This window comes from Strongyloides ratti, assembly GCF_001040885.1.
Source record: "Strongyloides ratti genome assembly S_ratti_ED321, chromosome : 1".
NCBI lineage: Eukaryota > Metazoa > Nematoda > Chromadorea > Rhabditida > Strongyloididae > Strongyloides > Strongyloides ratti.
This window is the reverse complement of record NC_037307.1, coordinates 1274521-1299559: the sequence shown is the minus strand read 5'-3', so window position 1 is coordinate 1299559 and position 25039 is coordinate 1274521. Positions and strand designations below refer to the sequence as shown.

General features: G+C 20.5%; 11 protein-coding genes across 11 annotated transcripts; 8 read left to right on the top strand and 3 right to left on the bottom strand.

Annotated features, from left to right (window-relative positions):
* Positions 1–69: 69 nt before the first annotated feature.
* Positions 70–948, top strand: SRAE_1000042100 (Hypothetical protein; the record flags this gene model as incomplete). Its single annotated transcript, XM_024647253.1, has 3 exons — positions 70–194; positions 248–431; positions 520–948. The coding sequence occupies 3 exons, from the start codon at positions 70–72 to the stop codon at positions 946–948; spliced, it is 738 nt and encodes a 245-aa protein (XP_024501349.1).
* Positions 949–2712: 1764 nt separating this feature from the next.
* On the bottom strand, positions 2713–5046 carry SRAE_1000042000 (Hypothetical protein; the record flags this gene model as incomplete). The annotated part of the gene is made up of 1 exon (XM_024647250.1): positions 2713–5046. The coding sequence occupies one exon, from the start codon at positions 5044–5046 to the stop codon at positions 2713–2715; it is 2334 nt and encodes a 777-aa protein (XP_024501348.1).
* Positions 5047–5455: 409 nt separating this feature from the next.
* SRAE_1000041900 (Hypothetical protein) lies at positions 5456–6552 on the bottom strand (the record flags this gene model as incomplete). The annotated part of the gene is made up of 5 exons (XM_024647249.1): positions 5456–5633; positions 5686–5756; positions 5846–5905; positions 5955–6310; positions 6351–6552. 5 exons carry the CDS (start codon positions 6550–6552, stop codon positions 5456–5458), a joined length of 867 nt encoding a protein of 288 aa, XP_024501347.1.
* Positions 6553–8509: 1957 nt separating this feature from the next.
* On the top strand, positions 8510–9675 carry SRAE_1000041800 (Homeobox domain and Homeodomain-like-containing protein; the record flags this gene model as incomplete). The annotated part of the gene is made up of 4 exons (XM_024647248.1): positions 8510–8696; positions 8742–8868; positions 8917–9034; positions 9076–9675. The coding sequence occupies 4 exons, from the start codon at positions 8510–8512 to the stop codon at positions 9673–9675; spliced, it is 1032 nt and encodes a 343-aa protein (XP_024501346.1).
* Positions 9676–10480: 805 nt separating this feature from the next.
* Positions 10481–11592, top strand: SRAE_1000041700 (Hypothetical protein; the record flags this gene model as incomplete). Its single annotated transcript, XM_024647247.1, has 4 exons — positions 10481–10667; positions 10715–10841; positions 10892–11009; positions 11050–11592. The coding sequence occupies 4 exons, from the start codon at positions 10481–10483 to the stop codon at positions 11590–11592; spliced, it is 975 nt and encodes a 324-aa protein (XP_024501345.1).
* Positions 11593–12464: 872 nt separating this feature from the next.
* Positions 12465–13321, top strand: SRAE_1000041600 (Hypothetical protein; the record flags this gene model as incomplete). The annotated part of the gene is made up of 4 exons (XM_024647246.1): positions 12465–12654; positions 12709–12835; positions 12876–12993; positions 13037–13321. 4 exons carry the CDS (start codon positions 12465–12467, stop codon positions 13319–13321), a joined length of 720 nt encoding a protein of 239 aa, XP_024501344.1.
* A 1170-nt stretch (positions 13322–14491) lies between these two features.
* SRAE_1000041500 (Homeobox domain and Homeodomain-like-containing protein) lies at positions 14492–15419 on the top strand (the record flags this gene model as incomplete). The annotated part of the gene is made up of 4 exons (XM_024647245.1): positions 14492–14534; positions 14575–14701; positions 14749–14833; positions 14874–15419. 4 exons carry the CDS (start codon positions 14492–14494, stop codon positions 15417–15419), a joined length of 801 nt encoding a protein of 266 aa, XP_024501343.1.
* Positions 15420–16430: 1011 nt separating this feature from the next.
* SRAE_1000041400 (Homeobox domain and Homeodomain-like-containing protein) lies at positions 16431–17592 on the top strand (the record flags this gene model as incomplete). Its single annotated transcript, XM_024647244.1, has 4 exons — positions 16431–16617; positions 16666–16792; positions 16830–16947; positions 16987–17592. The coding sequence occupies 4 exons, from the start codon at positions 16431–16433 to the stop codon at positions 17590–17592; spliced, it is 1038 nt and encodes a 345-aa protein (XP_024501342.1).
* A 2752-nt stretch (positions 17593–20344) lies between these two features.
* On the top strand, positions 20345–20887 carry SRAE_1000041300 (Hypothetical protein; the record flags this gene model as incomplete). Its single annotated transcript, XM_024647243.1, has 1 exon — positions 20345–20887. One exon carries the CDS (start codon positions 20345–20347, stop codon positions 20885–20887), a length of 543 nt encoding a protein of 180 aa, XP_024501341.1.
* A 299-nt stretch (positions 20888–21186) lies between these two features.
* Positions 21187–21711, top strand: SRAE_1000041200 (Hypothetical protein; the record flags this gene model as incomplete). Its single annotated transcript, XM_024647242.1, has 1 exon — positions 21187–21711. One exon carries the CDS (start codon positions 21187–21189, stop codon positions 21709–21711), a length of 525 nt encoding a protein of 174 aa, XP_024501340.1.
* Positions 21712–22878: 1167 nt separating this feature from the next.
* Positions 22879–23236, bottom strand: SRAE_1000041100 (Hypothetical protein; the record flags this gene model as incomplete). Its single annotated transcript, XM_024647241.1, has 2 exons — positions 22879–23078; positions 23137–23236. The coding sequence occupies 2 exons, from the start codon at positions 23234–23236 to the stop codon at positions 22879–22881; spliced, it is 300 nt and encodes a 99-aa protein (XP_024501339.1).
* Between the last annotated feature and the right edge of the window lie 1803 nt (positions 23237–25039).

The window sequence follows — 25039 nt, the reverse complement described above, 5'->3', positions numbered from 1 at the left end:
TAGTAATTTAAAAAAAAAACTTTTTTTTATCTATGAATATTATTGTAATTTGATTTTATTTACTGAATAATGGATGAATTAATTATTATTATTATTATTGTTGTTTTATGTGTTTCTGTTTTTGCTGGATGGTTAGCTACTATTGCTTTTTGCCCTGATCAGGCAATGGCATGTTTAGGAAATAGTAATAAAAAGTAAAACTTATTTTATTTTAATAATTTTTATTTATTTTATTTTATATTTATAGAAATCAAAATCTTCAAAAAAAGGATGAAACAAATTCAGATATGAGGAAGATGATTGATAAAAAAGAAAATAGGCATAATGAATTAAATGGAATGAAGGAAAATTCTATAATTGATGAAGATAGTAACGATAAGGAAAGAAATAATAGTAATGAAAATGATCAAACCAGATTGATAAAAAAAGAAGTATGTTTTTAATATATAATTAAGAATTTTAGTAAACAATTTTTATCATTTTTATTCCTACTGATAAAAATATTTATTATTTTTATAGGAGTTGCTTAAGTATACACAAAAACATTCAAACAAAAATAGTTCATCATTAGAAAATGTGGATGGTTGTGATTCACAGATGATAAAACCACATTTAATAATGAAACATGAAAGTACAGATGTCATTGAGTATGCCATTGTTGATTATAATTCTTTTGTTGCTGTAGCTAATCAGCAAGATAATACCTCACCTATTACATCAAACAACTCAGGTGATATTATAATGGAGGATGATGATGATTTACTAGTATCATGTGCTTTAGAAGATTCAAGAGATAATATCACAGAAAATATTAATTATCCTTACAAATTTCAAGAACATCATTTATCATTATTAACTTATGATCCAACGAAGAGAAGAGAATCACTTCCTATTCCAATTAATCATCATCGTCTCTCTCCAACAAGGGATGTCATAAAGGCTGTCTAAAACACAATCATAAAAAAAAAATAATAAAACAAAACAAAGTCTCTTCTTGATATTTAAATAATAATATTAAAATATTCTAATAATATAAAAGAGTAAAATTTAAAGTTAAATTAACTAATCTTTAATAACAATGAACCTTAAAATTAAATAATTACTCTCTTTAATTTAAGATAATTGCTTTGTTTTCAAGTTTTATATTAAATTTATTTTATTATTGTCAAATTTATTACACATTGTTTAATTTCTTTTTAGAAAAAAAATAATATACTATAAGTGACTTATAAACATTGTCATTTTAAATTATTAAATAATTATTATTCATAGATTATAAAGTAAATATGATATTTTTTTATTCATATTAATAAAAGTGTAAAATAATTTTTATTATTATTATGGTTTATAGATTAAATTAAGTATATAATTTATAGACATAAAATTTAGTTTTATTATTTTATATTATATTTTAAAAAAAAAAGTTATTTCATTAAAGTAAAAATTTTAAATTAAATTTTATATGATTATTAATATAAAAATATTATTAATAGCATTTTGTTAAAAAAAAAGGTGTAAAAAATGTTTAAAAAACTGTGTTATTTCTAAGAAGTTACACATATAATATTCTTACACAAATTAAAAAAAAATTTATTATTTTAAAATGGATAATAATTAGATTATATTTTAAGTTTATTATTTTAAATAGTTACGATTTTTAATAACTTATATTTAAAAAAATTATTACTTGTACTTTATTTTTATTATTTTATCAGCTAGCAAAGATAACTTAGACATATTCTTTATTATGTTAAATAACTTTTATTGGTAGCAAAAAAAAAATTTGATGAGGTAAAATATAATTTTGCAAAAAAATATTTAAAAGAACACTTTAGAAATATGATAAAAAAAAATTATTGTTATTGGTTAATATTTTAAAATGATACGATGATATTAATAACACAAATAAACGTTAAAGAAATATCAATTTTACTACTTTATTCTGACAAAACTTATTTAAATAAAAATAAATACTTTATTAAAATATTTATCAAATTGTCAGTATATAAAATTTCTTTTTAGAAATTTTTTTTATTATTGAAATGGATACTATTAAATATTATATTACACAGAATTTTCAGTACATAAACAAGAATCATAAAGAAATCCTTTAGTACAAAAACCATAATTAAAATCTTTTTCTTTACAAATAATTTCACAATCTGTATCTTTGGCCAAAAAATTTTTACATATTTTTGTACAATAAATTGTTTTTACAAATAAAAACAGTAAAAATATTAAATAAAATTTCATTATCTTTATATTGTCAATTTATTAAATATATTTTTCTTTGTATAATGTTAAAAAAATAGTTTTTTTTTTGTTGATTTTAAATTTGAGTGCAACAAAAAATGTTAAATCGTCAAAAATATGTTTTTTTTTTTATAAATTTATTAATATTCAAAAAATTCATCTTAATTTTTTCCTTCATTTTTGAATATTATCATCTATCCAATAATATTACTTATTTTTTATAAAAATGTTTTTTATAATAATATAATTATTAAAAATGTTATAACTAATAAATTTTTTTTATATGTAAATCAAAGATAATAAATGAATAAAACAAATGTTTCTAGTTATCAGAAAAATGAATCATCATATATTAATAAAGTTAGAAAAAATATTTTTTAAATATAAATTATTTAATATATTTTTATAGTGGTATTACAAATATATTCCATTTGGTTGTATTTTTTTTTATATTTTTAATTAATCTTCTAAACTTTTACTACCATTATTTGAGTTATATTTTAGTTTTTCTTTTATTACCAAATATATTATTATCACTAGAAGTATGATAAAGAATAAGAAAAATACTGATACTGATATCCAGACAAAACTATTAGATTTAGTTTCATCTTTAATTTTTTGACGAATAATTGTTGGTTCTTCTTTTGGTGGTCCAATTATTTTTGATGGAATAGTAGATGTAGTTATCATAATAACTTTTTCTAATTTTTTTGTTGTTGGTTTAACAGTCGTCGTTGTAGTCATTATTTCAATTTCAACTTTTTTAGTAGTTGCTTTGGTAGTAGATATAGTTGTTGCTTCTGTAGTAACTTTTGTACTTGCTGTTGTAGTAGCTATAGTAGTTGCTTCTGTAGTAGCTTTCGTTGTTGCTTCTGTAGTAGCTATAGTAGTTGCTTCTGTAGTAGCTATAGTAGTTGCTTCTGTAGTAGCTATAGTAGTTGCTTCTGTAGTAGCTTTCGTTGTTGCTTCTGTGGTAACTTTTTTAGTTACTTCTGTAGCAACATTTGTAGTTGTTTCTATATTTATTTTTGGAACGGTTGTTTCAATAGAAGACATTAATGTACTTTTTTTTAGATTTTTAATAACAAGAGATATATTAAATTGTTGTTCTGTATAAAAAGTTGTATTTATTATTGTTTTATATTTACGTTTAATTGTAATTTGTGGATACATTGAATAATCGAATAATTTTTCATGATTATTCAATGAAAAATTTGTTACAGAATATATAAGCTTTTCACCATCAAAAACTTTTATATTTTCCAATGAAGAAAAAGATAGAATATAATCTCCATACTCATAAAATAATTGATATAAGTTTTCAATCTTTTTAGATAACAATTCAAATGTTTCATTGTTTTTTGGTAAAAGATAAAAATATATTTTTTCTTTTTTTTTGTTCTTTTGAATGACATTATATTCATCATTAGTATAACAAAAATATTTTCCAAAAGTTTCAAATTGTTTTTTTGAAGTATATAAACGTTTTATTGGATAACTTATATTGTTGTATAAATGATGATCTCTATATATTGAATCTTTAACAGGTTGTGAATAATAATCGTATGAAGTTATATTTTCATAATCATTAAATTTTATAGGACAAAACATCCTATGATATCTGTTGTAAAAATTTTCATTAATTATAAGATGTGATAAATTATGAAAATTTTCACTTAATAAAGTATTATACATTAGTAATGATTGAAAATTACTATTCTGATTTTTAAATGTTTCTATACATGAAGGTCGTACAGGTGTAATGTCTGCAAAATTATAAGAAATTTCATCACCACTAAATGAAGAAACATCAAATGTATATATGTTGCTTATATAATTTTTTTGAATATTTCGTTTCATTTTTTGAAATGGCATTAGTGTTTCCACTTGATTAATGTTGTAACTATAAAGAAAGGATAAATAAATAGAAATATTAGCATTGTCACATGCTTTATTTGAAGCAACAGGATATTTATTCACAGATAATGACTTTACTTTGCCCATATCATTTATCAGTTGATATCCAACAATTATATCAGGTAGTGATGGTTGTTTTAATGTTCCACAAACAAAGAATTTTTCATTGAATACTTTTGGAATAATAGGTAATAACCAAAAATTTTCAGTTGAACCAAAATTAAGAACTCCATTTTTTTTCACATGTTCATCAACTATATACTTTGCATCTAACATAGTTTGTTTATAATTATCACTTGGACAACCATGAACAAAAAACATTTCATTAAAATATGGAACAGTTAAAAATGATTTTTGATTATTTTGTGCTTTGAGTACAATATAAATAGGAAAATCATGATTTGGCGTAACCCAACCTTTTTCTTTTAAAATATCTTTTAAGTTTTTATTTATAAGATGAAGATTAAAATGATTTCCATCACAGTTACATTTGAGCTTATCTTCCCAAATATTTTCTACACTTATACTCATTAATGATGTTATATTATTAGAATTATTTGTAGATATTTCATTTACTGATATAAATACATTGAAAAGATTATTAACTCTCTTTTGAATAAATTGTTCGTATCCAATATAACAAATCATTTTATGTTTAACATAAATATTTTCACATTTTTCAATTGAATTTTTGTATGGTTTATAATTCAATAATACTTCACCCGTTCTTAAAATAAAATCAAATTTTCCAAAATAGAAATCTTCATATAAATTATAAACAGTAACATTAAAATTTTCTGTTGAGGTTGATCCTTTTGATATCCAAATTGTTAAACATATGAAAAATACATATAATAATTGATGAACAGTCATCATTTAAGAATTTTCTGTTATTTTCACAAAAATATTGTTTTTTTTTATAAGAAATATAAAATGTAAAATAATTAAAATTTACAAATAATGGCAACTATACTATACAAAATATTGATATATTAACTAAAATTTTAATTCTATTATTAATTTTTAACTGTATTAAACAAATTTTATATAAAAAAATCTTTAGAATATTTATTAATTGATTTAAAAAATACATAGTTAAAAAAAATTCTCTTTACTTACAATTTGATTTAGATTTCATTATTTAAAAGTTTATAACTACAATCTTTAAATTACCTTTAATAATTTTGCCTTTTTCTATTATATTTTTTATAAAAAACTTGTAAAACAAATATTTTAATTTTATACAATAATGTGAGAATTATTTTAATTGTAAAAAAAAGAAAAGTTAAATGTAAATATTATATATATTATCCTTTACAACGTCAAAACCTTTTAAACGAAATATTTGAATTCTACATCCTTTGCACGGTAAATTGTCCCATATTATATTTTTTGTGTAATAATTTATGTGATGATAAATAGAAAGTCCTCTTCCAGGTGTAGCCATTACTCCAGAATTAAATCTACAAAAATATGTTTAAATAGATTGAATTTTTTTTTAAAAAAAAAACTTACAAAATAAGTCTATCATGCATATGAGGTTCCAATTCATATTCAAAGTCAATATTCTTTTTTTTACATTTATACTTAACATTAGTTAAATTTTGTATAATTATATTGTATTCTTTTTCTATTAACTGAGAACTCGTTAAATGTGAATATTTTTCCTTATAACTATCAGATATAATTGATTTTCCTGTGGCTGTTTTTGTTCTGATCTTAACATGACAAAGTTCTTGAAATGTATATTTCATTGAATAAATAAATTGTAAGAGAACTCTTACTTGTTTTTTTGAATGAAGATAAGGATCTTCAATTAAAATTTGTGTAACATTTGCTCCTATTCTACTTTTATTAAATATTTTCTCAAAAGTTAGACCTGTTTGACCCTCTTTTATATCAATAATTTCAATAAGTTCATAATTATTCCATTTTTTTTTAATTATACTATTATCAACTATTAATTTAAATTCTTCTTTATTTTCATCTTCTTCATCAGAAAATTCTGGATAGAAATTAAATCTTGGATCATCTATATCAGTAATAATTTCTTCATTTGATAACTTTCTTATTAAAGGTTCAACTTCCTCTCTAATAAATTTTTTTATCTTTTTTTGTGTGTTGTTAAACTTTTTTGAATCTAAAAAATTAAATTAAAATTTTAAATAATAATAAATTACCCTTGTAGATATCTTTTAAATTTAACCTGACACCTTGTGCTATTCTTAAGCCTAATTCACGTGAACAATTTTCAGTACACATTAAACGTTTTTTTTGTATCTCAAATTCAGTTAATATTTCATTTTCTTCTTTATTATCTGAATAAATTTTAGATTCAGGAAACAAAACTGAAACATCAATTATCTTGATTTCTTCAAACATGATAATAAAAAAATGACTAAAACACTATAAAAACAAATTAACACCAAAAAAAAGTATATTTTCGATAAAATTTATATCAAATGAAATAAAAATTGTCGAATAAAGTTAACTTTTTTGAATTTATCAAAATAGTTTTTGTCTTTGAATAACATTTATAAACTTTTATATAAAAGAAAGTAATTGATTACAATATACAGGGTACAAAGTTTTAATAATAGTACTTTTTTTTAAGAAATTTGCAATGTATAAGTTTCTTCATCAAAAGTTATATTATATTATTATAGATGTTATTATAAAGATACTATACACCAAAATAAATTTTCAAATTTAATATTTTATCCCATTATTTAAATTCTTCAAATTTTAACATTAATATTTATAACTTTATTTTAAAATTTTACATAATATAAAAAAATAGTTATATTAAAAAATTATAATAAAAAAAATCAGGAATATTATAAAATTAAAAATTGTAATTTTTTATTTTCACACCAATCATCTTAAATTTAATTTTATCAATCTTTTATATGACAATTTGAATCCCTAATAAAATTTGATAAAATTTTAACAGTCTACTTTTTTTTTAAAATTAAATGTCACAGTTCAAAGATAACATATTTTTTATCATTCAAAAACTTACAATAATATTAATGAAGTATTTGTTAATGATTTTATAAATATAATTATTGTCAAATCTTACAGTATATTTTTCTTATAATATATAAGTATATTTTAAGTGAAAAATAATTAATGTTGATGAAAATAAAAGAAATTAATTATTTTTAATTCAAAATTACAAAAAAAAAAGAAAAATTTTTAATTCCAATAGTAAATTATATTAATTATATTTAAAGTTAATATCAATGTGTATATATTTAAAGATAAAATTATAAAAGTTTCACAACAAATAATACGGTTTTTTGATGATTACAATAAAGAGAAACATTATTCTGTAATTACATTTGATAAACTCTTTATTTCTTCATTAATATCTTCTTAATGGTTACAAAATATAGTATTTTGATAATATAATTTTAAAAGTATAAAATTTTTCTATAAAAAATAAAAGATATATGCTATTGAATTAAAGTTTTTTTTTCTTTATGTTTTTACTTATTATTAAATTAAAAACTTTTTTTTTAAAACAATGAACTATTCATAGTAGTAAAAAATGTTCCCCCAAAAAAAAAGTCAATAAAATAGATATTATATTTTACTTTTCTTCACTTGTATAAATTGATTTAAAAAGACTTAGTGTACTTTTATCTTGATATCTAATCTAATGTTGATATAACAATACCTGTGAAGTATAAATCGTTTCATACCAGAATTATGTGTATATCTTTTTGTATCTAATAATAGACCACACACATTGAATGGAAGAAGCATTTTTAATCCTAATGAGAATCACATCTATTTCAATCATTTTAAAACAAACTTTTTCAGATCCCAATATTTGAAAAATTTATTAATATAAAATATTTTAATTTTATTTATTTATCATATTTTAATTAATCTTTACCTATCTATTAAATTTTTTCAATGTTAATCAAATTATTTTTTTTATTATCAAAAAGAAATTCAAAATTTTGGTAGATATAAAATTGATTAAATAAAATATAATTTAGTAGATCAAAATTATTATCACTATGAAATTATTTGATTGTAACTATTTTAAATAATATATATCTTTTTTTTTAGATTATATATTATGCAAAAAATATAATGATTTTATTTTATTATGACTGATAAAATGCATTAATTTTTTTATCTGAGAAAATATTCATAATGAGTAACAATTGTATATTGAGGAAGTGACTTCTCTTTTATCATTAGTTCTTTTTTTTTTTCTTATCGACATATTTTATAATTTAATTATCAGTTATTAATATATGTATTTACATATAATTTTAAATACTTTAGTATTTTATTTATTATTTTTTTTTGTAGATTAAAAATGACGGGCATGAAGACAAAGTTTATCATTAAACCTTTACTTAGTATACAAAGTTTTGGTGAAAATTTTTGCTTTGAAACAGAAATAGAAAGAATTGTCACAATTAATTGTAATTCTATGTTGCAAGACGTTTGTAATGATGTTCTGAAAGATATTGGGTTAGGTCATTTATCTCATCTTGCCAAAGGTAATTAGTTTAACAATCTTTATTTTTTTTATCACTTTTTTATAGTCTCAATAAAAACTTATGATTCAAAATATCTTACTCTTAATTCATTTGTTCCTAATTTGGTTTTAAGTATAGGTACTTTAAAACCTATTTTTGGAAATTTTATAACAATTCAAATTGTTGTCAATGGGTATGTTTAAATTATTTATCATAATAGTTTATATCATTTTTTTTATAGAAAAGTAGATGATTTTAGTCAATATGAATTGGAAAAAACTTTATGTTGTAATCTTCTTCAATTAATTATTAAAAAATATTCATCAATTAAAGATTCAATAGCTGATATTAATATTAAAGTTAGTTTTACATTTAATGATTATGTTTAATTTTATTTTAGGATATTATAGGGAAATTGGAGGAAAATTCAACTACAAAACTTCCTTATGAATATCTTCATTCTATAAATAAATTAGTACGAGATCAATTAATATCATTGACTAAAAATAAAGGAGAATTACTTAAGAATGAAGTATCAATTAATGATGAAAAGGTAAATAAGCCAGAATTAGAAACATTTCAAAAATTTAATAATGAATTCAGTCCAAACTTGAACACTTCTTCAAAAAATTTAGAATCAATTGATGAATCCAAAAAAGTAAATAATAATGAAGAAGCACAACTTTTTAATCTTCCTCTTAGTTTAAATCCAACATTTTTTGAATTAATGAAAACTTCACCCTTAAAAGTAGTAGTTCCAGAAAAGTTATCAATAAATAGTTCTTTTATCAGAAATCGTTCTCGAATAACATTTGATCAAAATATTGAAACACCAATTCTAGAAAAATGGTTTTCAATAACAAGAAAACCAAACTCATTTCAGGTACAACAAATAGCTGATCATTTAAATAATATTACAAATCGGCCGGATGATTTAAAAATAACAATTCAAAACGTTAAAATTTGGTTTAAAAACAGGAGAGCTAAAGGAAAAAGATAAATAATTAAGAATATTTTTTTGTTTCAATTAAAATGTATTAGTTGTTTAAAGTATTTTTAGAATTATTTCATGTTTCTTATATTTATATTTTTAACAAGCTCTTTTTTATTTACCAAACTATGTAATTTGTTTTGTTTTGGTAAAATACATTATTTAGATAAAGCCTTAAAAATTACTGTTTTATGTTTTACAAATTTATTCTATATCTCTGGGACATCTAAAATTATTATTGATAAAATAATCCTGATATCAAATATTTTTTTCAAAGTACTGTCAACATTGTTTCTGAAAAAGAAATCAACCTGGTACAAAATTTAATATCACAAAAGTTTTTAAAATATTTCATAATTAATTAAAATTTCTACCATTTTTAAATTGAAAAGAAATAAAAAGTAAAAATAAAATTCAAAATTATTTGTATTTTTAGAAGATTTTTTTATTACATTTTTAATTTGCTTTCATAAAAAAGATTTCATTTTGTATACTAAAATATCATTTTTCTCTCTTTTTTTATTATGAAATAATAATCATTTTCAAAGTGTACACAGTATTCAAAAAGTTAACGGTTTTTACAGTATCCTTTTTAAATAATTTTTTTTCTTATTTGGGAAAAAGTGACTTTACCCAAAAAAGATGTCAATTATGTGTTTCGATGTCATTTATATCGTCAAGTTTTCAAATAAATTTCAATGATTTACTTTTATTATAAATGACAAAATATTATTTCATTATTTTTTCAGATATCATTGATACTCAAGCATATATCTACTAACACTAACACAAAAAAAACCAAATATTTTTAAGAATGGAGAAGGTAAAAGTTAACGTTGTTGTAGAACCAATATTAGGACCAGAAAAATCTATCAACTTTTCTCTATTTCATAAAAGAGTTAAAAGAGTCGTCACACTTCCTTCTAGCGTATTGGTTAAAAATATTTGTAAGAAAATTATGACGACAATGGGATGTGGAGATTTATCAGATTATGCACAAGGTAATCTTTTTATTACTAGTATCTGTTTACAATTATATTGTTTGTAGCTGTAATTTTTCTTCCCCGTTCCAAATCAAATAATTATGATGAATTATTGTCAAATTCAAAAGTTACAATGGGAAATGTAAAAAGTATTATTGGTGAACCAATAAATATTAGAATCTCAGCAAAAAGGTATTTTATTATTTATTAAATTATTATAATTATATTTATATATATTACAGTAGAAATGGGCTTCCGGATGAAATCGAAACAGAGAAAAGTATTTACAGTAATTTGATAAAACTACTTATTAAGGAAATTCCTGATATTAAAAATGTATTGGGAGATTCTACTGTTAAAGTAGGTTGTAAACATTACTTTCTAATAATATTATTTTAAGAATGCCATTGAAGCTGTAAACAATAATACAATTTCAGAATTATCTTATGAATCAATATCTCAAATTCATAAAACAATTGAAAATAAACTGATTTCGTCAACATCTACCGAAAGTAATTATAATACAGTAGAGGGAGAAGTATGTACTGTTATTGGAATGAGAGAACAAATGTTTTCATATCCAACATCTTGGAAGAATACCATTGAGACAAAATATAGCGAAGAAAGTTGTCTATTAAATTCATTTACATCTCCTGGAAAATCTAAAGTTAAAAGAAATAGATTTCTAACAAAATTTAGGAACATTTTTAGTCATCATGTAAACTTTCGTAGAAGTGAAAATGTTTTCCTAGATTTTTGGTATTTACAAGATAAAAATCCATCACTTTTTAAGTGTGAAGAATATGCAAAATGTTTAAATACCTTTTCAAAGCGATCACCAAAGTCTTTAATTAATGGACATCTAGTAAAAGATTGGTTTGATAAAAAAAATGAAAAAGAACATCTTGGGGGACATTATTTACAGGCAAATCAGACATATTAATTATTAAATTTATAAGAAAAAAAATACTTTATTTTGTAGTATTATATTTTTCCCCAAGAAATTTTCTTTATCTAGTCATTTTTATATATTTTAAATAAAATTTTGCATATAAAAAGATATTTTTTTTAGTAATGTATTTTATACATGGATTAATATTTATATTTCATTTTTTGCATTATGGTCCAATAATATTGTTCTAATAATTTTTGTCAATTAATTTTTTTTTATGATTATTTACTAGTTTGAAATATTTTAAAAGAAAAAAAAACTTATTTTATGTCGATTGATTATTTTCTATAAATTTGAAATATCTAGAAACATATTTTAAACAATATTTAGTGTTATTATTATATTTAAAATAAAAAGTAGTTTCAAGATAATTTTTTATTTATATGTAAGTATTTTTCAAATGTTGGAGAAGAATATGTTAAATACAAATATATATTGGTTAAAGGCGTATGTATTTTAATCTACAATTAAAGATACAGAACGCTTGTGATTTCTTAATTTATTTTTAAAATATTTTTATTCTTTTTGGTAATATAAATGAAATTTATAATTTAATCTGTTATAAAATCTTTTTTTTTTATAAATTATAAAAAATAATACAATAAACTTATAAATATGAGATAAGACATTTATTAGAAAATGATTGAAATTTATTTAAACTGATAGCTTGTAAATTTCTTTTTAGTGGTAGGATGTATCATTTAAAATATAAAAAAAAACGTATAAACTTTTTAGTGAACTTTTTTTTACTAATATTTACATTTTAATTTATTTATAAAGATTAAAAATTTTACTTCTTTGAAATATAAATATTTTTGTAGAAATAATTTTATTTTATATTTTTAGTTTTTAATTAATTAAGAATGTTTGAAAGTATTCCTATTCGAGTTATTATTGAACCTATATTAAGTTTTCAATACTCAACTGAATATCCAATGCTTGAAAAAGAACTTCAAATGACAGTAACTATTAATTCTAATACTTTAATCAAAGATTTATGTGAAGTTATTTTAAATCAGATTGGCTTAGGACATATTGCATGTTATTCAGAAGGTATCTTTTTTTATACATTATCATATATATATATATATAAATATTTATTTATAGCTTATATTCAACCTCCTTATTCTACTGATTTTGTCATGACTTCTAGATTTAATGATATACCAGTAACTATTGGCAAATTAGAAGAAATGGTTGGTGATACTTCTGTATTTAAAATTGCAGCTCATGGGTATGTTCAAGATATTAGTTCTATTGATTTAATATTACAGGACTGTTACAGATTTTTCTGGTATTGATTATAGAAATTGTATTTATCGTAACTTGGTTAAATTTTTTATCAAAAAATATCCCTCAATTATAAATAATATAAGTAATCCAATAATTAAGGTAGATTTATGTTATAAAATTAATTACTTAGTTAATATTTTAGGATATTATTGAAAATGTCAATAACTGTACACTTAATGAAGTTTCACATCATACACTTTATGAAGTTAATGAAATATTAGAAAAAGAAATAAATTCACTTGTTAGTAATGAACAATCAATTCCAGAAATTTTATCTAATTGTAATAATACCAATAAAGAAATTTCATCAGTTGTTAAGGAAGAAAATATAAATTTTAGTGAAGAGAATCAACAAGATTCAACTTTATCATCTACCTTTACTAAATGTAACAATATTCAAAATGATTCACAAGAGCCTTCTTATTAAATCAGAGTGTTATATATAATACAAATAAAGGACAACTTTTTGGGACTATTCAAGTTCTAAAAGTCTATTTTTTTTGTTATTATTTTCACTATTTTAATGTCTATTTTTTTTAATAATTTATTTAGATTTTGACTGATTTTATTTATAATGAATATTTACTTTTTATTGATATTTTTTTTGTTCAATTTAAATATATTAATTATGATATTTTTTAATTTTTAGGATAAAAAAAAAGAATCACTAAAAATGTATTTTCATAATAAAATAAGTTTTGAAAAGATATGTACATATTATACTTTGAAATACCAAAATAATTAGTATAGGAATAAAGTTTAAAATGTTAAGTAGTTTCTCATAAGTATACCATTACAAAAAATGATAAAAAAAAATATATCTTGGGAAAATGTTAATAAATATTCGTAAAATAAAATTAATTAAAAATATAAAATATGAAATTCTAAAAATAAAAATTCTAAAATGGTATATTAATATTTCGTAAAGGTATCATACTTTTGAAATCTCATAAAAAAATATCAAAGTTTATTATTAATAACATAATTTGCCATTACAATTTTTAACATGTCTTTATAGAAGCAAATATGAAAGTTCATATAAATATTATGAACTTTGTTCAATATATTATCTAATATCACTTTATTAATATGTTTTAAAATTAATTTTGTCCCATGTACAAGATATTATAAAATAGATAGTTTAAAATCAATCTAAAATTTCATTTAAAACATGTTATCATAACTATAATTTACATTAAATTTTTAACTAAAAAGAACTCTGGTAACAAATTATATTATACTATTTGAAAAGAATATAAATTATATTGTTAGATTAAAGTCAATATTGTATTGTGATCTAAAATTATAAATCACTCAAACATTTATTATATCATCTAAAATTTTTAAGATTAATGTTACATTATTGTTTTCTAACTCAAAAATTTCGTTTTTTTTTAAATTATCATTATAATTATTTTAGATTAAAAAAGTTTTACAAAAGTGTACTTTTAACATGAGAAGTACAACTATTAATGTTACTCTACATTATTTCTCAAATTTAGAATTTCCTTTATCTTTTAGCAACTATGAAAATGAAATGAATATAATATTAAATATCAACTCTGATACATTGATAACGAATATTTCTAATACCATAATGAATATAATTGGATTACAATATTTGACAATTTATTGTGAAGGTAAATTTTATCATATTCATTGTATATAAAATTTTTATAGCATACATTCAAGTACCGCCATCATATAATTATGTTAATTCAACTAGTTTTCCTGATAAAACCATTAGCATTGGTACTATTGAAGCTTGGATTCATGACCATCCTAAAGTTTTAATAAAATTTCATTGGTATGTTTCAATACTTTTATTTAATTTATAAAAAAAATTTTCTACAGTCTTGAAGGAATAAATAGTAATGAATCCAACTTATTTTATTCAACAAATAATAATTATTTTTTATTTCAAAATAATATTTTAAAAGTAAGTCTTTTTTTAAGAATTATAATAATCATAATTTTAGAATATAATTGATAAAATCAATAACTTTACATTTTTATCATATCAACTTCCAAATATGAATTATATAAATAATGTTTTGTTCAAGAATGGGAATATATTCATGGGTAAAGAAGAAGAGCTTGCCACTTCTTTTAAATTAAATGATAATTCAATTGAGAAACCCCAAGAATCGGAACAAAAATATTTACCAAACGAGATGTACATATATAATAAAACAGAAAAATTACTCAATTCCCAAGAATGTAAAATAACATCTCTTTCGAATTTTGACGCGATACCATCTAAACCAATTCAAAATTACTTTGTCGATAATATTACAGGTACCCGTCGCAAGATAAAGTTTGACTCAAAGAATGAAATACCAATTCTTGAAAATTTCTTTAAAGTAGTTAGATTTCCCAATACGTCACAATTAGAGGAACTTGCAAATTTCTTAAATTTTACTTCTAACCGTTCTTCAAAAGAAAAAATTACTTTGAAAAATTTAAAATACTGGTTTGCTTACAGAAGAGTCAAAGAAAAACGTTGTAGAAATAATTTTAAATAAATTAACTTTTATTAAAATAACTTCTTTTTACATTTGCTTCACTTGTGCAAAAATAAAATTTTTTTTTTCCATAAAATTCATCTGAATTATATTTGAATAATTTAAAAATTTGGATTATCGTTTTAGATTTGATTATATTAATATACTGTTAATGATCATCAAGATTACATAATGTCACTGTTCAAAAGGTTGTTTTTTTCAATGTGATCCAAAACATGAACTTTGTTCTATTGTATAATGATTGATAAATAAAACTATAACCAAGTTTCATAGTTTACAACTGAATGTACATATTTTTGTTCTTTCTTTAGTCATTAATTATATGGGTACTAGCTTACTGATTTCCAAAATACACATAATTCTAAAACGAATGCGGATATTTTTAATATTTTTTATTCATGAAATCAAAGTAAAAAGTCATCCAGTTTTGGAAATATTTTTAAAAAATCTATGATTATGAGCACAAAATTTCGAGTATTAAAGGCACCGTGAAAGTATCTTCGTGTTTAAATTAATCCCACATTTCTACTGTTTTTAACTTTTTATTATTTTTCGTTAATTTACAAAAAATATCGAAAGATAATATGTTACCAATTCAACTATTTTAAAATTGTTCTTTATAACTTTTTTTTAAATGATAATTATTTTAAGTCAAATGTACGAAAAAAAACATCGTTTTTCATCTGTTGATTGTAATGTTTATTTCTCTACTTTTATTAATATTTTTAGAACTATGAAAATATTATTGTAAATTTATAAAAAAATTACAATGATTCTTACGATGATTTAAAATAAAAATAGTTATTTTTTCTTAATTAAAAAAAATTTGAATGCAAAGATATCTTTTATAATGAAAAAAGTCTTTTTGAATATTATTTTATAATACTTTGAAAAATGATGTTTTTTTTTTATAATATATGTATTACTATCATTTTTTTACGTTATGCAGAAATTTTTACTGTTTTGAAAATGTTTTAATATGTTTTTTTTTAGATTTCATGTTTTTTAAAAATGGAATGTATAATTGTAAATCTTGTTATTGAACCTATATTAGGTTCTCGACATCCAATAAATGGTACTATTTTCCAAGAACACATTCAGATGACAGTTACTATTAATTCTAATACAATGGTAAAAGACGTTGGTCTTGTTTTAATGAATAAAATTGGATTGGAACATTTGGTAAATAATTCAGAAGGTAACTTATATATAAGTATTTATATTTATCTTATTTAAATTTCTATAGTTTTTATAAAATGCCCTAGAAACAGTTGTTTTACTTCTATACATTGTTTTCCTAATCCAATGACAACGGTTGGTAATTTAGAAACATGGAATCGTGAATATCTTACTGTTAGGATATCAGTTAAAGGGTATGTTTTACAATGCTTTATTTATTTTATTTTGTAGGAATATTCAAGATTTTTGTGGATATGAAGGAAGAAATAGTATTTATAGAAATTTACTATTCCTTTTACTTAAGAAATATCCATTTATTGGGAGTGAGGAAACAAATAATACAGTCAGAGTAAGTTTTAATTATTTAAAAATTATAATTTTGTTTTAGGAAACTATTAAAAGAATAGAAGATAACTCATTATTATCTTTAAAACACACATCTCTTCTTTTTATAAATGAAGTTCTTGAGAGAGAATTAAGTTTTCTTACTGGAGATATGTTGCGGACTTTTACTCCCGTTAATCCATATAATAAAAATTGCGGGACAGAGAATTCTTCGTCTACAGGTTCTATAGAATCTGTTATAGATTGTAATCTGGAATCAGGAAATATTTCCACACCATCTGTGCAATCACTTACTGCTCCCATTACTTTGGAATATGAAAATGTATTTCATCCAATTGATCAGCGTTTTGATGAAACTTCTGCTATTATAAACTTTGATGATGGAAAGCAGAATATTTCAAAAACTTCTCCAAAACGCAGCCCAGGAAGCCAACCTAGAGTAAAATTTAATCCTAAGACGGAGAAGCCTATTCTTGAAGAATGGTATAAAACGACAAAAATTCCCTCCGCTATCCAGTTAAAACAATTTGCAGATCACTTAAATAAAATTTCCAATCGTTCTGATGAAGCCAAAATAACCCTTTATAATGTAAGAAATTGGTTTAGCTACAGAAGAGTTAAAGAAAAACGTTGCGGTAACAGTCTATAATAAAATAAATTTTTCAAGTTTTAATGATATCATAAAAAATAACGTTTGACACTATATTTAACGATTCAATATATTTTATCTATTTCATTGTTTTCCATAATTAAATAAAATTTTATTACACAAGAAAATTATTTTGTTTTTGAAAGGATGTAAATCAGAACGTTGTTCAATTTATAAGTTTCATAGTTACTGGAAATATAATATATAATGATATTTTTTGTCAACACTATTTTTACAGTTATGGAAATACTAGGACATTTTAATATGTAAATGTTAGATAAAAAACAATTACAAAAAATTCTTTAGCATTTCTGAATTATTTTTTATGTGAATTATGAAAAGATATCTCAAATGTCAAAACTAAAAATCAGAATCTTTTAATCAATTTTCAAATCTTTAAAAATAATAAAGAATTTTATATTTTAAGTAAACCTTTTGAAATTGAAATCGAATGAGACTAATTTTAATGCCGTGTAATAAGTTTCACCTGAGATATTGAAAAGGTAGGAACAATGAATATTTTAGAAAATTTTCCGCCTTTAATTATATCTCGCTTCAAAATAAAAATATAAACAAGCAGTTTTTTTTAATCGACTTCTATTACGTTTTCATATAGGGTCTACCTTCAAAATATTTTTATAACTTTAATAATTATTGAGATATAAAAAATGATGATAATTGATTACGCGCGAAAAATAACCACACATCATAACTCAAGAACGATTGAAATTGAAAAAAAATTTTCAACGTGGACTATATTTAAAAAGTTAAAAGAAGCCCAGCGCACCATGTCTCAAGTTTCTGTGAGCTTCCAAACTTGAGTTATGAACTCGTGCTCAATAATATTTTTAAGCTACATTTTTGCTTATATCTCAAGATGTAAGCATCCTATGAAGATGGGACTAGTCTCATTCGCTTTCTCACAAAAAAGTGATCTAGAATCGTTAAATTAATTTTAAAATTCTTCAATGAATCAAAAAGGCGATTTTTGTCAAAAAATATTCCCCACTTTCGCCTTCAACTTCAAGTGCCTATAACTTTCTAGGTTTTCATTTTTAAATAGCCTTGATTATATTCAAAATTCATGATTTTTCAAGGGCTATCGAATGAGTCTACTTTTACTTGAAAATTCCAAAAAAATAGATTTTTTTTTGTGGCACTATTATTAATGATGATGCCGAAAATTTAGAATATTTTTGGTAGTTGATGAATTTTAGAAGAAATAGAAGATATTGCTACCGAATCTTTTTATTTTTAGTTAATTTTGAAATTGAAATCGAATGAGACTAATTTTATTGCCGTATGATAAGTTTTACCTGAGATATTGAAAAGGTAGGAACAATGAATATTTTAGAAAAATTTCCGCCTTTTGTCATATCTCGCTTCAAAATGAAGATATAAGCAAGCAGTTTTTTTTAATCGACTTCTATTACGTTTTCATATAAGGTCTACCTTCAAAATATTTTTATAACATTATTAATTATTGAGATATAAAAATTGATGATAACGGATTGCGCGCGAAAAATATACACATATCATATCTCAAGAACGATTGAGATTCAGAAAATGTTTTCAACGTGGACTATACTTTAAAAGTTAAAAGAAGTCCAGCGCACCAAGTTTAAAGTTTCTGTGAGCTTCCAATCTTGAGTTATGATCACGTGCTTGAAAATATTTTTAAGCTTTATTTTTGCTTATATCTCAAGATATAAGCATGCCATGAAGATGGGACTAGTCTCATTCGCTTTCTCACAAAAAACTGATCTAGAATGGTTAAGTTATATTTAAAAATCTTCGATGAATCATGAAAGGCGATTTTTGTCAAAAAATATTCCCTACTTTCGCCTTTAACTTCAACTGCCTATAACTTTCTGGGTTTTCATTTTTATATAGCCTTGATTATATTCAAAATTCATAATTTTTTAAGGGCTATCGAATGAGTATATTTATATTTTAAAATTCGAAAAAAAGTTTTTTTTTATATTTTTATTATATCTACTTAGTTTTTTTAACATTGATATTCATGTAAAAATTAAAATATCTATATTTAATATTAATCTAACCTTTTCATATTTCTACTTTAAAGTTTTTTTTTATAATTAAATTAAATAATATCTTAAAATTATTTGAATTGCCATAAAAAATATTTTTAACATTTATATCTAGCAAAATGATAATTTTAAAAACATTTAATTTGAAATAATTTTGGAAAAATTAATAAAATAAATAAAAAAATAAAATATTAATAATTTCAAAAATTGTTTTTATTAATATGTACTTATTTATGAAAATTTTATAAATTATAACTATATAAAAATTAACGTATTTGTAAGATAAAATAATTCATTTTTACGTTGTAATAAAATATCTTTTTATATTTATTTTTCAATGAACTTTAATAAATGTTTAAGAAAGAATACTTTTTTTCTTTACTTTCTAAATAACACACCTAAATATTATTAATAAAATGTATATGATAACATAAAGATAGATGACAAATCAAATGTATTTAAAAAAAAAAGTTAATTCTTCTTTTATGGTTTTTAGTAAAAAGTTGTAAATATAAATGTAATATTTTAAAATATTCTCCCTCACGTTATTGAGGTGATAAAAAAATTTTTTTTATTGCTATTGTATTTATATAAATACAGGAAGAAATTGGATATACATATTTTTTTTTGTGTAAATCAAAGAAACATTATTACTATTTTATAATAATATAATATTTTGTAACACTACATGAATATTAATTATGCGTAGTAACTCATTTTTCCTAGGTATTTTACTTATTAGAATAATTATTTTAATTTTTATTTTTGTTTCTTCTGTTTTAATTCTTGTTGGACCAGGTTTATGTTATCAAGATACATTTTTTGGATATAATTATGATTGTATAAATTTTACTGTAGATGCCTGGAGATGGGTTAATAATTTTGTTTATTTTCAAATACCTATAATTTTACTTCCTTTTTGTATGGGAGCAATTTCTTTAGTTGTTATTGCTTCTACAAAATGTTGTGATTGCCATCTTTCAAGAATGGGACATTTAATTATTGCTGGAACAGGAATAGTTGTTTATTTAATTGCAGGAATTTTAGAAACTGTAATATATTTTAATATTCCAGATGATTATGATTATTATGATACTTTAAATTGGTTTAATACATCAAGTAATAATTATGTTAGAGGATACCTTGCTTCAGCTGTCTTTCTTTTTTTATCAGCAATCTTATCAATGGTTGATACAGCTTTAGTTGGTGCAAGAAAAGTTTATTTTGAAGAACATTGGCATTGAATTAGATTCAATATATATTTGTTTATAATACTTAAAGTTATGCATATTGATTTGCTTTATATATTTTAATAAACATATTATTCATCATTTAGATATATTCATGATTAATTGAAAGTAATAATAGTTATTGAAATAGAGTATTAATATATATATATATATATATATATATATATATTTATGATAAATATATTATTAATAATTTTTTCACCTGTATAAATATAAGAATTTTGTAAGCAAATAATAAATTTTAATATATCTATTATCAATTAAAAAGGGAAAATGGTTAAGAGTAGTAATAAATGTTGGAAACAGGATTTTTTATTACTATTTTAGTAATTCGTACTTTTGTTTTAATATTTTCTATTATCTCAGTTATTCTTATTTTGGTTGGACCAGGTTTTTGTATAACAAAAACATACCAAATTCTTGGATCAGAAGTTAAATGTTACAGATTTAGTGTAAAATATTGGAATTTAGTATCAGATATAATATACATTCAGATTCCAATTATTGTTTTAACATTTTTTCTTTCTGCTTTTAATTTTGCTGTCGTTATATGTATACAATTTTATCACTTTAAAATATCACAAATATTATTTATACTAATTAGTACAATAACATGGATAATCTTTTTACTTTCTACATGTGGAGAGTTAGCTCTAGTATTATCATTTGAATATGATCAGGTACAACCATTTAGTGAAGAAATATCATCAACAGGATATTTAATTGCAGCAATACTATATTTAGCATCATTTATTTTAATATTATTTGAAATTATTATTTTTTTTATAAAATGGAATAACTTTTTTAAATATACTTAATTTTGAATACATAATTTATCAATAAAAAAATTATTATAATTTATTGTAATAAAATATTAATATAAGAATAAAATATCTATTCAAAAGAAGCTGTACACGAAATTGAAATATAACAACTTTTTTATATTGATAAAAAAAAACCCATATCTTTACAGAAAATTAATCATATTTTAATAATACTTTTACGTTTTTTTTATATATTTAATAATATATACATTTTATTATATTAATAATTAATATATTTTTTTGTTATAAACAAGTACTTTATGATTGAAAAATTTTTTTACTTAAAATTTATTTTTAATTCACTCATGTGCATAATCATAATATGTTTCTTTTTTTTTATATTAAATATTTTTATGGCAATAAGATGTCAAAAATGTAAAAACTATTCATTTTGACATTTAATTAATGTTTTAAAAATAAATCATTAATCATTTTTATATTTAAAAATTAAATATTATACATAAAAAAGTTATGGAAAAAATATTTTTTTTTATTAAGTTTGGTTATTATAACTTTATTAAATAATTAAAATATAAAATAGGTAAGTGTAAAATATATTTAGTTATTAAAATATTGTCAAGTTAATTAAAAATAGAATATTTAAAATAAGTATATATTATTAAAATGAAAATTCAGATGCTATATAAATTTTTATTAAATTATTTCATATAATATAATTTTAGTTTTTTCTTTTGTTGTTAATAAATAATTACCAACTACATATATTTATATATAATTTTATATATAAAAAGTTTAATAAAATATATTAAATTAATATTATATGCAAAATTTATTGACTATTCACCATTTATATATCCATTATTGATAAACAAACTTTAAAATAACATTATAAAAAAAAAAGTTAATAATCATGGGATTTATAAAATTATTTATGTGTATATTCTTCTTTTTTAGTGATGGTATACAAGTGAGATCTTATAATAAGTAGTACTGTAAAATTTGGAAATTAATAATATATAAGAAAATAAAAAAAAAAAAATAATAAGTTTTTTTTTTAAGTATAATAGCTTGATAATGGTTTGTCATCAGTTTATTGTATCTTCATTTTGAACAAAATCATTCTTTCTTATGATTGTAGCAAAAATAAAATCATTAAAATATTTGAATTGTTTTTTTTATATTATTATTTTTTTTTAAAAATTAACCAAAGCGAAATACAGGTATTTGAACATCCATTTGAAGAAATCTCTCTAAATCTCCAGGTCGTTCATTACTTCTTCCAAAACGTAATAAATAATTACTTTCACTACTTTTTAATGGCTTTCTTTTCATATATTGTTCTGGTACGGGGACAAAAGCAGAAAATTCAGGATCACTATAAAAAGCGTTAACATAATTTTCTATAAATATATATATATATATAAACAGTTATTTTATTTGATTATTTTTAGTACTAACCTTTATCAGCCTTGTTAATTGAATTACCTTTAACATCAGTAAAAAGGAGAATAATCAAAGAAGCAATGAATACCAGTAAACCCTTAGAATGTGACATCATAATATTTTTTTTTATAAAGTATCTTTTTTTTTGTCTCTAAAAATAGATAAAATAAATAAAAATAAGTAGTAATATTTTATTTTAATATTAAACTTATAATGATGATGTAAATGATAGATGAAAAAATATTTTAAAAGAATTTTAAGGTATAGATATAAATGTGCGAATAAACAAACTATAAAATTTATTTAAATGCATTTTTGCACAATTAATGAGAAAAAAAGATAAGAAGGAGGAGTTGAATTAACTTTTTGGAGGAAATAAAAAATTAGCTAAATTTGGAAAATACTTACGTAAAATTTTTTATATACTTATATTTAAGAAATAGTTTTACAAAAAAAAAAGTTTTTAAAAATACTGTTAGATTTGTTATTTAATTCGTTATCTTGAAATATGTATAATATATAAATAAAAGGCGTTTATCCTATATTTTTGGTAAAAGACCATAGATATAAGAAAATTAACATCATTATAGAGAATATAATGTTAATAGTAAAAAGAAAATGATTTTATTCTTTTTTTTATAGCAGTATATAATTATAAACTATGTCCCCGAGAAGTTTTCATTTAAATTTTTATAATTCCAAAATTTGTATAAAAAGTGATAAAAGAAAAAAAATTAGATAATAATAAAAGGAAGCATAAAAATGACTTATAAATAAGAAAAAATATTGATATTATTTAATAATCTCTTAACATCATTTAATAAAATAAATATTTGTTTAATAATTTTTTTTGATAGTTTTTATAAAAAGAATTTTTAATAGTGATAAAAATAATTCACTTAGTATGGTGGTAAATTAAAACAAAATCTTGATATAATTTATGCGTGGGACATTTTTGATTAATATTAGGGTGATATAAAAGTTATCTTTTTACAGTGACATATTTTTAAAAATTCATAAGTGTAAATTTTATATTAAATTTTTAAAATGATAAAGAATAGAAAATAAAAAGATTTTTTTCTTTTGGAAATGGAGGTAAAAGAATATGAATTTATTGAAGCGTATCATAATTTACTAAGGTATATATGTATATAAAAGTTGATTTTTTTTTTATTATTATAAATAAAGATTAATAGATTTAATACATTAAAATATAAGCGTATCATTTGTTATGTAAATTATTTATTAATATATATTAAAAGTATAGAAATTTGGTTTATTTTTATTATAATAAAAATCTCTAGGGATACTTTAATGTTTTAATAAATTTTTTTATAATTTTAATACAAAAAAAGGCTTTTCAATTTTGAAAGTATGATTTTATACTAAAATATCTTACATATATTTTAGCTTAATTTTAATATAAATATAAGGAAATGGAGTATTTTAGAAAGTGATAAAGTACTATTTTAAAATGATTTTTTTTAAAACGTTTTTCATTTAATTTTTTCTCCTAAAGATAATGGACAAAATTTTAAATTTAAGAATTTTTTTTATCTTAATTAAGATAAACGTTTTAAATAGTTTAAAATCTAATTCCAAGAAATAAATAATTATTTTACAATATATTAAAATACATTTAAAAAAAAGACCAGTTTAATGGTAGTACAAATATTCTGACTAGAAAACATAGTAAATAAAATTATTTTAAACTAAATATTACTTTACAAAATAATTACATAATGTAATTTATCAAAAAAAAAAACTTTATATTATAATTAGATTTAATTAATTTATGAAAATACAGTTGATACATTCACATTATATTATTATAAGAATGTTCTTTTAATAAAAAGAATTATAAATAACATTGAACTTTTGGTAGTAGAAATTACTTTAATATATTAAGTTAAGAAAA